General features: G+C 43.8%; 1 protein-coding gene across 1 annotated transcript in view; it reads right to left on the reverse strand.

Moving 5' to 3' along the window:
• PLXNA4 (plexin A4) overlaps positions 1-12,638 on the reverse strand; it is a 404,602-nt gene that overhangs the window by 79,940 nt on the left and 312,024 nt on the right. The window contains exon 10 of the mRNA XM_088531807.1: positions 4,095-4,295. Within this exon, the coding sequence (XP_088387933.1) occupies positions 4,095-4,295 (201 nt within the window). The remainder of the gene's footprint in view (positions 1-4,094; positions 4,296-12,638) is intronic.

Genomic DNA, 12,638 nt, shown 5'->3' on the forward strand with positions numbered 1-12,638 from the left:
TGTAAAAACCTGAAGCTGTAAACTTCTCCGGGCTCTTCTGGATATATTGTTACTTCAAGCATCCTTCATTAGCAAAACTCAGCTGCACAAGCATCCTTGTTGCATGCAGGCTCACAGTGGTGTATGCTCAGCACATGCTACCAGGAGTCTATATCGGTAGGTAAAGTCCCTTGGTAGTTTGGCTTGGGCACGATTAGAGCAATAAACCAAGAGCACTAAAATCATGTTTTTCCCCTTGTACCTCTAACATTTCAAATATCAGGAAAATAGCCGCAGTCCAGCAGTGCTTTAATATTATTTCGGTGTTAGTCTCTTTTCCCTGGCAGCACAAAGAACTGCTTTTACAATTACAATTTTACAATTAGGGTTTGGGCCTGGGGATAAACTCTGACTTTGTCACCAACCTACTGTACAAACTGTGTAAATGCTTTAATCCCCCTGTGGATCAACTCTCCGTCTATAAACAGGAGACAGAAACCTCACCCACAGTTATCTTGTCTCCTTGGTCTCTTTGCTTCCCTGATCTGGGACTGAATCTTTATGCCCTGGTATCACTTTGGGCAATGAAACTCAAACTGTGACTAGGGTTTCTCTATGCTCCTTTAATGCAGATTAATAATAATAATAATGAGACATAATAATTAAGAACTGTGTGTATGACCCTTATTCCTGGGTATCATCTTGACCACTCAAAAGTGTGCTTTCCCATCATCTGTGTGAATAGTAGTTCTTTTTTTTTTTCTGTGTTTTCTGCTTTTACACACTCCCTCCTCTCCATGAGCTACACTGCAGAGTGAGATACTCCTGGGAACTTTCAATCAAGTGCAATAATGTCAGTAAAATAACACATTTGCTTTGCCTGTCCCTAAGTCACACAGGACACAGCTGCGCCAGGTCTCACAACACACTGGGTCTCACAGCTATGAGGAACTTGAGCAAATTATCAGCAGAGTTCTCACTGCTAGAAATTTGTGTGTGCCACTTGTATGTGCCGAGGCCAGACACAGGCTCCCATCAGGAGGGCATGTATGTCTGGATTACCAAAGCTAGCAATGGCAATGACCATGGCAACGACCATGGCAATGCACACAGGGGCAACCTCTTAACTCCCTCCCTGTTCCTCATGCTCAAGCTTTGCTGGCTGCATTGGCTGCCCTGGCATTTAGCATTTGCAACTGTTGAGGCTCCCAGTGTTTTCCATGGGGTGTTCGTGTTTGATCTAATGGATTTAGCAGTAGTCCTAACCATTCTTGCGGAAGTTTTCCGTTATTAATTAATTTGTTTATTTATAGGCCTCCTCAACTCCTTCTCCTCCTCATTTCCTCCTATCACTCCATGTCCAGACTGTCAGCAGTGCTATCCTAAGTGCAATAAAGAATGGCAGGCAGGGTCTCTCTGAGTGATAATTGCGTGCCTTGGGTGGTGTGGTAGAGGAAGAAGCCCAGAGTTGAGAGGCTCAAACCACTTGACAAGGACAATAATTGTCCAGAAGCATGCTGCCTGCAGTGATTTATTGATGTTATCAAATGAAATATCTTCAGGAAAGCCAGGGAGACACACAGAACTGGCTATTGACTGGCTCAAGCACCTAAGCATCATCGGTGACGGATGTGACATGACTGACAGATAGCTGGATAGGCTGGTCCCGCCTGGGTGTCCTTAGAACATCTTATAGCGGAACTTGCAGACACGTAAAAAACTCCTGCTTAAGATAGGAGACTTAGTTCTGAACTCAGCTATGCCCATATAAAACGATGCAATCAAGAACAAGAGCTAAGGCCCTATTTTTCTGATCCCAGACTGTGTAAATGAAGAAAAATGCCTGCATTCTGCAAGAAGTTATTCTGCAAGACCCGAAGTTGAGCTCAGCTGTGCCACCTGTATGATGGGGAGATGGAGAAGGAGGGGGCTAGACCTTGAGGCTTATGGAGAAAAGCAAGCCAAGAATTATTGCTTAGTCTAGCATGCACCACCAACAGAAAGATCTGCTGGCAGAATAGCATCTCTTGGGGACATACCATCATAACACATCCTCCCACCCTCCTTTGGACCTTCTCCAAGCCTGCAATGCAGGTGCTACATTCAGTGTCTCATGCAGCAACTCTGCTGAGCAAAAAAAAAAAGCTCTGTTAAAGGAGGTTAATTCAATTTGCAAACAAGCTCACAGAGCTGTTTCTAATGCCAGGTGACCTCTTGCAGCAGACTCTGTGGCTCATTGTATCACACTGACTCCAGACTGAATGCTAATTTTGACAGAAGGAAATAATCGTGATGAATATATATATATACTAAACTCCTTCCTTATTGTCTGAGTCCTTTGTCACCTGCTACGAGTGAGGGCTTCTCTGTTTTTTTTTTCCCTTTTTGAACGCTTGTTTGTTTTGTCTGTCTCACTTCTCTTTTGGTATCTACTTGATACCATTTATTGGAAAAATAAGAAATAAAAACATAAACCAGGTAAAAACATCTGAGAAGAGATTAGGCTTGTTCCCCCCAAAAAACTCCTTCCAAGGAGACAAGACACCATGCAGCAGCGAGGCCATGACGTGCCTTGGCATTTGCTTGATATTCAGCTCTGTCACCCTGCACTGCAGGGATAGCCCTGAGTATTCTTGTATCAAAACAAATGTTAAGGCCAACCCAGTTTCATTTCAGTGCTCAGGCTCCCCATCAGCAAACTGGTGATGTATTCTTGGCTGCTGGAGAGGTATCTCTGGAGCAGGGCTGAGGCATAAAGTTAGTGCATGTCCAAAAGCACAGGTGACATGGGAACAGTCGTCACTGCATCCCCAAACCAGGCTCAATTATTGCATACCATAGACTGGGACACTGAGATCTATAGGACTATTAAGGAAGTCAGGCCACCTCCCAACCCAACAGTATTTAAAACAGTTCTGAGACACCTTGTGCTCATCCCTCCGTATCTCAGAGAATTTGTGACTCTAAAGGCTGGCTGCTCTCTTCACTGCTACAATTTTATGCACAGACACACTGCTCAGATTCATATAATACTGCTCAAGCTACAGACTTTCACCGTTGTAAGAGAAAATGGAAAAAAAAAAGTATTTAATGCCTTCTTAATTTCTCAAACCATCCATTTCTATGAAATCCTGAACTTGGACATTCACAGACCACTACCCAGTAATGAAAAATAGTAGGGGAGGGAAAGGGGCAAAGAAACATATATGAGAGGGTTGTCGGGAAGTTGTTTGAAACAGATTGTAAAATGTATAAACTGCCTATAATCTTCAACATAGTGCTTAATGCAGCAGAATATGTTGTGATGGATTTTAACAAGAGCTGCCCCGCATGGAGTGGTGGAGCAGCAGTGAAGTGGCTGAAGCCTGTAATTAGCTCTTTGACTAATAAATCATCTCATAACAGTAGCAATGTGGATGACTCAAATTAACATCTGGGAGATCTGAGTCTCATGGAAACCTCCTGAGAAGCAATGCTGGGACACCACCACCGCAAAATGCTCAGCTCCTGGCAGATACCAGTGTTTGCCCCGGATGCTGGCATTGCTATCATGACACCACTGTGATTCACATAAAATCTCTGAGAAAAGGATTACTGGTACTACACTTCCCAGATGGGAAGATGGAGGTGTGAGGGGGCAAAGGAACCTGCCAAAAGTTGTGCAGTGAGTCAGTAACTGGGGGAAGACTTGACTCAAGTCTTTAACATCTCATCCTCCTTTGGATCCATTGCATCTGTCATGATGTTTACGTGGGGTTATATGCCACATCGCTCACCAGAGGCTGCAGAAACATCGTGCTATAACCACAGCACAAGGATGTGGCTCTGCAAGGGAATAGAATAAGGTCTAGGGATCATGGCTCAGTTGCTCTAGTACATCCCAGTATGGGATCCATGCGTGGGAGCAACCACTGTACACTTCTACAAGCCAGATCCAAAGAGCAAAAGGACAGTTTGCAAGCTACTACCTCCTTTCCCTGACTATGGCTTGCATGAGACAAACATAATGTCAAAAGAGCAGCAACACAACCTCAAATCCCACCAAGACAGTGCTCTAGGTACCCCTTGGCCTTTGCATGTCTCCCCATATCCCCCAGGCAGTGGGACTTGCTCACCGATGTGTTCTGGCACTGCACGCTGGAGCTGTTGAACCTCAAGGCAGGCACCCGCTGCTCATTGCCCTGGATGTTGAGGATGCACTCATAGCCTCGCTGCCCCGACTGCGGCTGGGGCAGGTTCTTGGCCTTCAGCGTGATCGGCTTGATCACCTCTACCGGCACCAGGATCTTCTCGGCCTGCAGCAGCTGTGGACAGTCCTGGGAAGGGAGGAGACCATTGAAAGTCAGCAGAGAGGGCCACAATACAAGTGAATAAACCAAAACCAAAATCCAAGAATATCTTCTTGCCTCCTCAAAAACAAATGCACCCACTGTACAAAAGGCACAGCCCTAGCTGGCTTCAGCAAGGCACTCTGTAAGCCACAGAGTCTATGATGTTTAGAAGACTGTGATTTGGCTTAGGAAGGGACAGGAAAGTATAAATGGATTTAGCTCCCCCTTACAAGCTCCCTCTAGCAGATGGGAAATAAATTACAGTGAAATTTCTGGATAAGCCTGTTTCTATACTTGGAGCAATCTGTTCAAAAAGGATCAGTTCAGAATGATAACTGATACTTCTTTAATCACTTGTCCAAACCTGATGTTCCCCCTTTGAAGTGTCTTCAACTCCTACATGCCAAGGGCAGTCCTGACCCCACATTTTCTTCTCCATGCTGTATTTGGCACACTGCCTGCTTTCTGCAGAGCACCGTGATAGTATAGCTACCCTGTCTAGCCCAGACAGCAACACCATTCCAGCTTGTGATGCCCCATGTCAAAGGAAGCGTTTGATGAGGACCCCTGGCCAGGTCCATTCTGTACAAGCGAAGACAACAAATTGCTGAAACACGTGAAAGCTTAACCTGAAGGCATGGGCAAGGGATAGGAGGAAGAGAAACAACTGATCCAGACCTAGAGAGCATGGAAAGGAACTGAAAGGCTTGCAAGTGGAATTTATGGCTTATGAGAGCCTGGGAGCTTGTTAGAGCAGATGGTGGAAACATCTTACAGAAGCAAACAGCTTAGGAAGATAAAGAAATGGATTAGACGTGTAACATCTGCACTTGCAGCAACCAGAAATAGAATTACAAGAACCATCAATCATCACACGGAGGGTGTGAGCTGATCCATGGCCAGGGGCAGGAAGAAAATCCAGCAGCTATCCAGCGTATAGCTGCTGTGAAGTCTGGAAGTCTTTCTTGGTCCTCCTAAGAGGGTCCATCCGTCCAGGTGGGGATGCCAGACTGAACAACGCTCTGGGCAACCTGTTTTCTCATTTGCACTTACGTGGCGATGCTAACAGCATTAAGAGCTTGACAGCTGCTGGCACACTCAAATTGACCATTCCCAGGCTAAAATGGCAAAACAAGGATATCAGAGACAGTCACTGGAACTGGATGGAGGCAAAACAGCTTGAGTTCCACAGCAACTTACCTGCATTAATAAGACCTAGCTTAATATGCTCTATCAGGGGCTAAGGCTTCATGGGCCATCGTGTTCACCTCCTTGGACAGAATTTGGGTTAGAGATGGCAAATCTTTGTGGTATTGTCTTGCACGGGTTTGTTTAATGCATGTGATTGCTCTTTTTGGAACTTTGGTGCTATGCACCAAGTAGTCACAGATGAGTCCCCAGGAAACTGAATATCTGTGTATGGGCATTGCCATATGCCCCATCATGGACAAGGCACGACTGGTGTGGAAAGAGTCTATCTGACCCCAAGGAACACTTGAGGAGCTACACCCTGTGTCAACGCTCCCTGCTCTTGCTGTTATCCTGTCCCATGATGACTAGTCCCTAGGGTACTATTAATGCTGAAACACAATGGCTAAAGTGTCAGAGAAGCATTTTTCCTGACAAGAGAATGAGACTTGATGATGTAAGGAGTCTTTTCCAGTCCTGGCATAATCTAAACGAGGGATAATCTAAAAAAAAAGATGAAGAGTAAGAAAAGCAGAGGAAGAACGGGTATGGACTACATTAAATTGGGAGCAAGAGGGTTCATTTGCAATCACATCAGCCGACATTGTGCATAAATGTATCTTTGAAGCTACCTAGCTTTAACATTCCTCCAAATCTTGCCTTTTACCTGCCTCTTCCAACCACAGACAAATACTTCAGCAAACTATGCCAATGTATCAATGCAAAATGCACAACAGGCCATTGGTTTGTGCCAGTGAAGAAAAATGTGTGAGATGGGGCAGATGCCTTCTGCAGCAAGCCTGGGTAGAAATCAGGTGTTCCCTGTGCGTGGCTCTGGTTTACAGAAAGAAACTGTGATAACTTGGGATTGAGGTCCCCATCCAGCATGACCTGGACCTTCTCTCTTCTGGCATAAGTACTAACCTTGGCAACATTCTTTATTTTTTTTTCCATCAATGGGGTTGGGAGAAAGGATTCCTTGGCACAGTGGGGAACAGGAAGATGGGAAAGTCCTATCTGCAGCTGAGCAGCCGTTTCCCAAGAGTGGGCATTTTGCTTGATGTCTGTCAAACAAGAAAAGCTTCTGAAGCAGTCTGGAGGATGGGGCTTGAAGATAGTAAACTATGTTACCTGCAGGCCAATCCCAGCTCTGCAGGCTGGTCTTTCTAGTCTAGCCTTATCCCTGTTCCCCCCACCACTGGTGCTGTAACCTTTCCGATAACACTTGTTTCAAGTTCATTAGCAAGCAGTGATTGTGGCAGCCCCAAAACAGGATTCGTTTGCATATAAAAAGCTTTGCAATGCTGTGAGGAAGTTCATTATAGATAATTGAAGAGGCAAGCGCCATAAAGAGGAAATCCTCCCAATGTGGTTTTATCTGATTGACCTAATGTTCTTTCTAATTGAAACAGAAAAAAAAAAAAAAAAGACAATTTCTTTGGCTGACATACAGCATAAAGCCTCACTGCCTGGACAAGGCTCTGAGTTTGAATTCACATGTAATACTTATTTTGCAGTCCATTTCGAGTCATATTCAAAGACAGAAGTCAACATTAGGATGGTATTTTTAAGGACAAGACGTCAACCTGTTCAGAGCAGACTCGGCAGCAGGACCCAAAGGAAAGGTCCTTAATAAAGAGATAGCTTGGGCATTTTCCAGCATAGACAGTGTCTTTTCATTCAACACGTTAGAAAGTAGACTCGTGTGTGTGTGTAGGTTCCTTCTATTACTTAAATGTTTTCAAATGAGTAAGTCCCTTTAAAACAATATCCTCCATCCCTGCCTTTTATTCATATCAAGCAGTGATACACTCCTCAAATCCTCAGATTTTGTCAGTTATCAAGTCATGGAGCTTTTTCAGGGAAAATGTCGCATGAAGTGAGCTGCACTCGTTGGTTCGATGGTAGTTTAATTTTACTTATTTATAACTCCTTGTAGAATACCTGCAAATGTGTTTTGCTGTAGCTTGCAGAAATAATGAAGTCCCAGTAATATGAGAACTCCCTCTCTCCTCTTCTCTCACATACATGTTATTACCATCCTCACTGCTGTCCTTGAGTGAGTCCCCAATGAGATCCAGCATGAAGAGCGTGCTAAGATGGGAGATTGAAACCTCTCTGAGGTTATGTGGACTTAGCACTGACCTAATTAGTTTCATTCCTTTATGGTGCTCTGTACCTATATAGTTATGAAGTTTGGGGATTTCACCATGCTGTTTTCCAATCAAAGCTAGATTCTGACCAGAAGATCTGGGTATATCTGGGTTATCCTTTCCTAGGGGTGAAGCCTGCAGGAATCTTTGACAATCGTGTGATATTACACAGGGCAAGGAGAGAGTCTTTGGAGATTTTGACCAGACTTATTTCGTATGGTTCCACATTCTGTCACTATTTCACTCTTTATGGCCAGAACTGAGGGTGCAAGTCTCATCATAGATGTTTTCATTCTTCCAAATTCAAATGGGTTTGATCTAATCCTAATGGGAATAGGTGAAACATTCCTGAGGGTTTGGTACAATGACCTTATTCACTTATTAATAGTTCCTGAGGGATATTGTGTTCCCAGTTCAAGAATGGCAAAGTCATTTGATTATCTCTGTATCTAAATCTTGTCGTTTTTGAAGTCCTACCCTTATCAATGGATTTGCATTCTTCCATTCCCTTGTACAGCACTTGTCTCCAGTACAGATACAGCCACAGATACACACTCTTCTATTCTTCATCTGAATTCACCTAGATCCACTTTTCTACTGCATCAATTTCTTTCTTTATCCTCAACTTCAAGTTTTTTGTCTGATTGATTGTTTTTTTTAAGACTTTCCTGACTTTCTTTTTAAATATTCCTCCTTCATCACTTATCTTTGCACCTTGTCCTAGTCAACTTACCTGGAAGGAACATGCTTGCAAAGTGAATCTAAGTGAGGACCATATCTTCCTCACTCAAGTCCTTTGGGACCCCACATTACCCACAAGAATTAATCCTTAGATTGTTATTGACCCACATGTTTTTTTGAGGAAAACAGACTTTTTTTTTCTTGTCTATCCACTCTGGTAATGTGTAGTGCACCATTTCCCCTGCTTTTTAACCCTCCCACTTTGTGTTGTAATCAGATAAAAAGAATGAGATTTGAGAGACAGAGATGAGGCATTTATGAAGATATATATACCGCAGCATCTGTATGCTCTGTTAGTAAGATTAGATTAAGAATCTCTAAAAACAAACCAAAGCGAACAGTTTAGAGTGAGAAAGAAAAAGAAGGAGGAAAAAAAAAAGACAGAAAAAGTAAGAAGCAAATAAAAGAAAAGGATTTTTGGGGAGGGTGGCCAGGAATCAGGTTTCACCCCGAAAGAGGGAGGAAACAACAAGTTGGTCGATGAGAGACAGCGGAGACTGCATGGTCCATGTCACCTGAATATCTCTCTCACACCTCAGCCTGGTCACTCTGGGCCAGGGCTGTGACACCCACCTGGTCAGGATCAGATGCTTGTTTAGCAGTTGCCCTGCATAGCTGCAAGCAAAGGACTTGGGGCTCCAAGGCTGACAAGCTCGTTTCTTCCATGAATCACTTTTAAACTCCAGCACAACTTCCCAGCCCCGGGATAATTTGGAGAACAAAGCAGCAATCAGCTCAGCTTTCCAAACTCAGGAGTGGAAGGGGTGAGTTACAGTCCACATAGTGTTTACATTATTACACCACTAATTCTTAGCGTCATAAAATTGTATTTAAAATTTACATGAACAGTACCAGGGAATGTTATTAGGTTATAAAGTGGAATCAGGTCAATGCTTTGCAGGCAAGATTCCAAGCTTCATAAATTTCTAGATATACTTCCCCCAAATTTACATTATCACCAGCCACAATCAAACCAGCTACAAAAAGCTCACCTGGTCAAAGAATTTTTTAATGCACCATATATTTTATCTGCACTTCCTAAGTTTACAGTGCTGTTAGTCTGATTGATGATGTACTTCTTTATTGGCAGAGTAAAAGTAATAATATACGAATAAAATGCCCAGAACCTTAAAGGCATCTGATGAGGAGAAAGCAACAGGATTTATGGAAACTGTAAATATCTGCAGAGATAACAGAGGAATAATTGTGTCCTTGCACTGCTTTCACTTCTGGCAGCTTCATTCTAGTTAACAGTCTGCAATGCACTCAAGAGCAAATACCTGCTTTCTTTCATCAGATATTTACAAGTGATTCTAATGCCTGGAGAAAGGTGGTTGACCTAGAGCCTGGAGATCCACTCAGTGAAGATATTTGGCCTTGTTTTAAGTTTGTAGCTACATTCTTCCAGGGTGGCAGGCACAGATTAGTGTTTAGATCACTGTTGGAGGAAAGGAGATCAACAGATAGATGGAAGACAGTTAATTCACCTGTTATACTCTTGAGTCCCTGGCTTCTGTGCTGTGAAGGCTAGAAAGCCATGGGTGATGCTGGTCACTAGCGATACTCAAAAAGCAGAAGGAAGATAACTAACCTCCTCTCACACGGCTCTTTGATGTTGATCGAAAGCCAAGTGATTCCCCCAACACTGCACAGACTGTGCTGGGAAATGACACAAGGGTGCTGTGAGCTGGATACTGACCTAGGACTATTCCACCTCTGAAGCCAGTCTGCACATCTCTGCTAATCAGCATTAATGATTTTTCCCTCTTTTAATTCTTTATTAATGGAGCTCCTCTCAGATGGTCCATTATTTCACCAGGATCAAGGTCAGGCTGATATAATTACCCAAGCACCACATTTATCCTTTTTAAAGAGCGATGCAATGCTAGCTTTCCTCAGCCCTTTGCCACGTCGACACATGCTCAGAAAGAAAAGTAATGATCCAGAGAGCCGGAGCCTTCTGGTCATTGGATGAAGGTAGTGGACTAGTGAAAAAGGAATAGTATATGATGGTGTCACTAGGCACATCTGCTCAAAGAAGAAGGTCTTGCTTGGTATGTGCAAGCAGTCTCAGTTCTGGCATTTTCTAAGCGATAACTGTATGTTTTTGAAATCACAAGTATACCTGTGTCCATCAAGAAGGATGCTGCATGTGTAAGAGACAAGATAACTGTGTGTTTATTGGGACAAAGTCTGCCATTCTTTACAGGAAAACTCTGGTTAGGCAAGACAGGCCTTCTAGGACATGTCACGTAGTACAACTGTATCCTGCAGTCTCAGACAGCATGGAGCAGAGAATAGCTGAGCTCAAGCGGCTTGGCAGTGAAGAAGCAAATTTATTCTCTAATTAATATTCTATTAATCTGCATCCCTCTGCCCAGCCTGTCCTCTTCTGTCCTTCTGCAAGGACAGAACCTTCCATCCCAGGTTCTCAACACTCTTCATGCATATAAAACACTGTACATCACATCCTGGCAGCCCAATGATGCTGTAAAGTTTCAGCATTGGACTGTTACCCTCTAACTTCCTCAACAACCCCAAATTTTCTACACATCTGTGCCCCATAGTGGGTTTTTCAGGTGTAAGGGACATTCTCTGACCAGTAATTCCCATTGAGTGATGGGGTTTCATGACTCAATCACAGGTCTTTCTTCCAAAGGGGGAGACCAAAATACTGCATAGCTATAGAGCTGCCAATTTTTAAAAAGTCCATAGGACCTTCAAACCTTGGGGAACTCCATATTTTGCCTCAATGATTCTGAAAATAGGCAATAACTTCAGAAGTCAATGGAGGACACTGAATAACGGACAGACCACATATGCACATGTGAATCACATTGACACAAGCCCTGCTTCCTTCAGGAACCACAACAGAAATCCCAAAGAGTCATAAATCTTTGGCTTCCACAGTGGGAAGGTCAGGACAACAATATCATGGCTGTTCTCACTCTCCTCCTCACTGTGATTTGTGATTGCAGGAGATAACGCCCAAGCCAAAGCAAACGGGTTCATACACAAAGACAAGGCAGGAGAAGTAGAGTCTGAGTCAAGACTCCTGGAGATGCCCCAAACAGGATAGGAGACACATTCCAGCATCATCTCCTATCTGCGACTTCAACATCCTGTGAATGTTTCTCCCTGGACTGGGCCCAGATGCTCAAATGTCCCAAAGGAGGCTGTGCAGCTGATGCTACAATGGAGAGAGCAAAAAACTTCCTGCTTCAGAGCCAGCTTATCACCCCAAGCTAATTCTGAATAAGGGGTTGTCTCTGTACTTTGGCAGCCACTTTCCCTCAAATTTCAGGATGCTGCACAGATCCTAGAAGTTCTAACAAATAGCCAGAGAATGAGAAAGTCCTATAGGCCCTGAAAGCACTATAATATCACTGCACTGAGTTTGGCTACCAAGAGACCACTCTGTAGGATAAATCCCGCTTTACAGAGACAAACAGCCCAGATGGTACAAGTAACATATCACAGTGCCACGGCATTGCATGTCAGATGTGTCTTAAGTCTCCATTCAAACTAATCTCCCTGTTTGTAGAAATGACATGAACAGGTCTGTGGTTAGTTACCAGCACAGGGACTACAGAAGTTCAACCCTAAGGCCCAGGAGAAGAAGGTGTGTGTTAGGGGAAAAGAAAATGTGCCTGGAGAGGCCCTTTTGCAACACTTCTCAGTTCTGTTATGGTTTGGTAAGACATCTCAGCATGGAGAGACGCAGAGGAGCTTTTTTGTACCAGGATCAGTTTCCTCGAGATCCATCAGCATAGGTATGAGGAAGTCTGGTAAGAATTAATGCAGAAATAAAACAAGAGAAGAGTCTTTGCAAGGGGATGGCACTCTGCTAGCTGGAAGACTGTGGGGTAAAGGTGTCAGAAAAATCCCCCATTAAACAGAACAAGCCACTTCATGCACAAACCATCCATCTTCTTCACCTCAATGCAAGTCAGGAAAGCGATGCCGTGTATCAAAAGCAAATTAACTAATTTGTTTGTAAACACTCCAAGACTTTCTATTAAAAGTCCTTACAGAGGTGATGGCTCCAACCTCCATCAGTGCTGTACAGCAACTGTTAGCAGAAAGTGCTTATCAGGCAAAGGTGCAAGAGGAGCAGAGATACAGAAAGGCCAAGACAACTGAGGTCAGGTGCAAAACTCCCATCTGCAGAAATGCAACCTAGAGCCTCATGCACTAGGTGGAACTGTCCCTGAGCAGCTCCTGGCCCTCTTGTATTTCCATGCTC

The sequence above is a fragment of the Tinamus guttatus genome, unplaced genomic scaffold (genome assembly GCF_059628265.1).
Source record: "Tinamus guttatus ecotype Peru unplaced genomic scaffold, ASM5962826v1 Tinamus_guttatus_pri_ptg000434l, whole genome shotgun sequence".
Taxonomy (NCBI): domain Eukaryota; kingdom Metazoa; phylum Chordata; class Aves; order Tinamiformes; family Tinamidae; genus Tinamus; species Tinamus guttatus.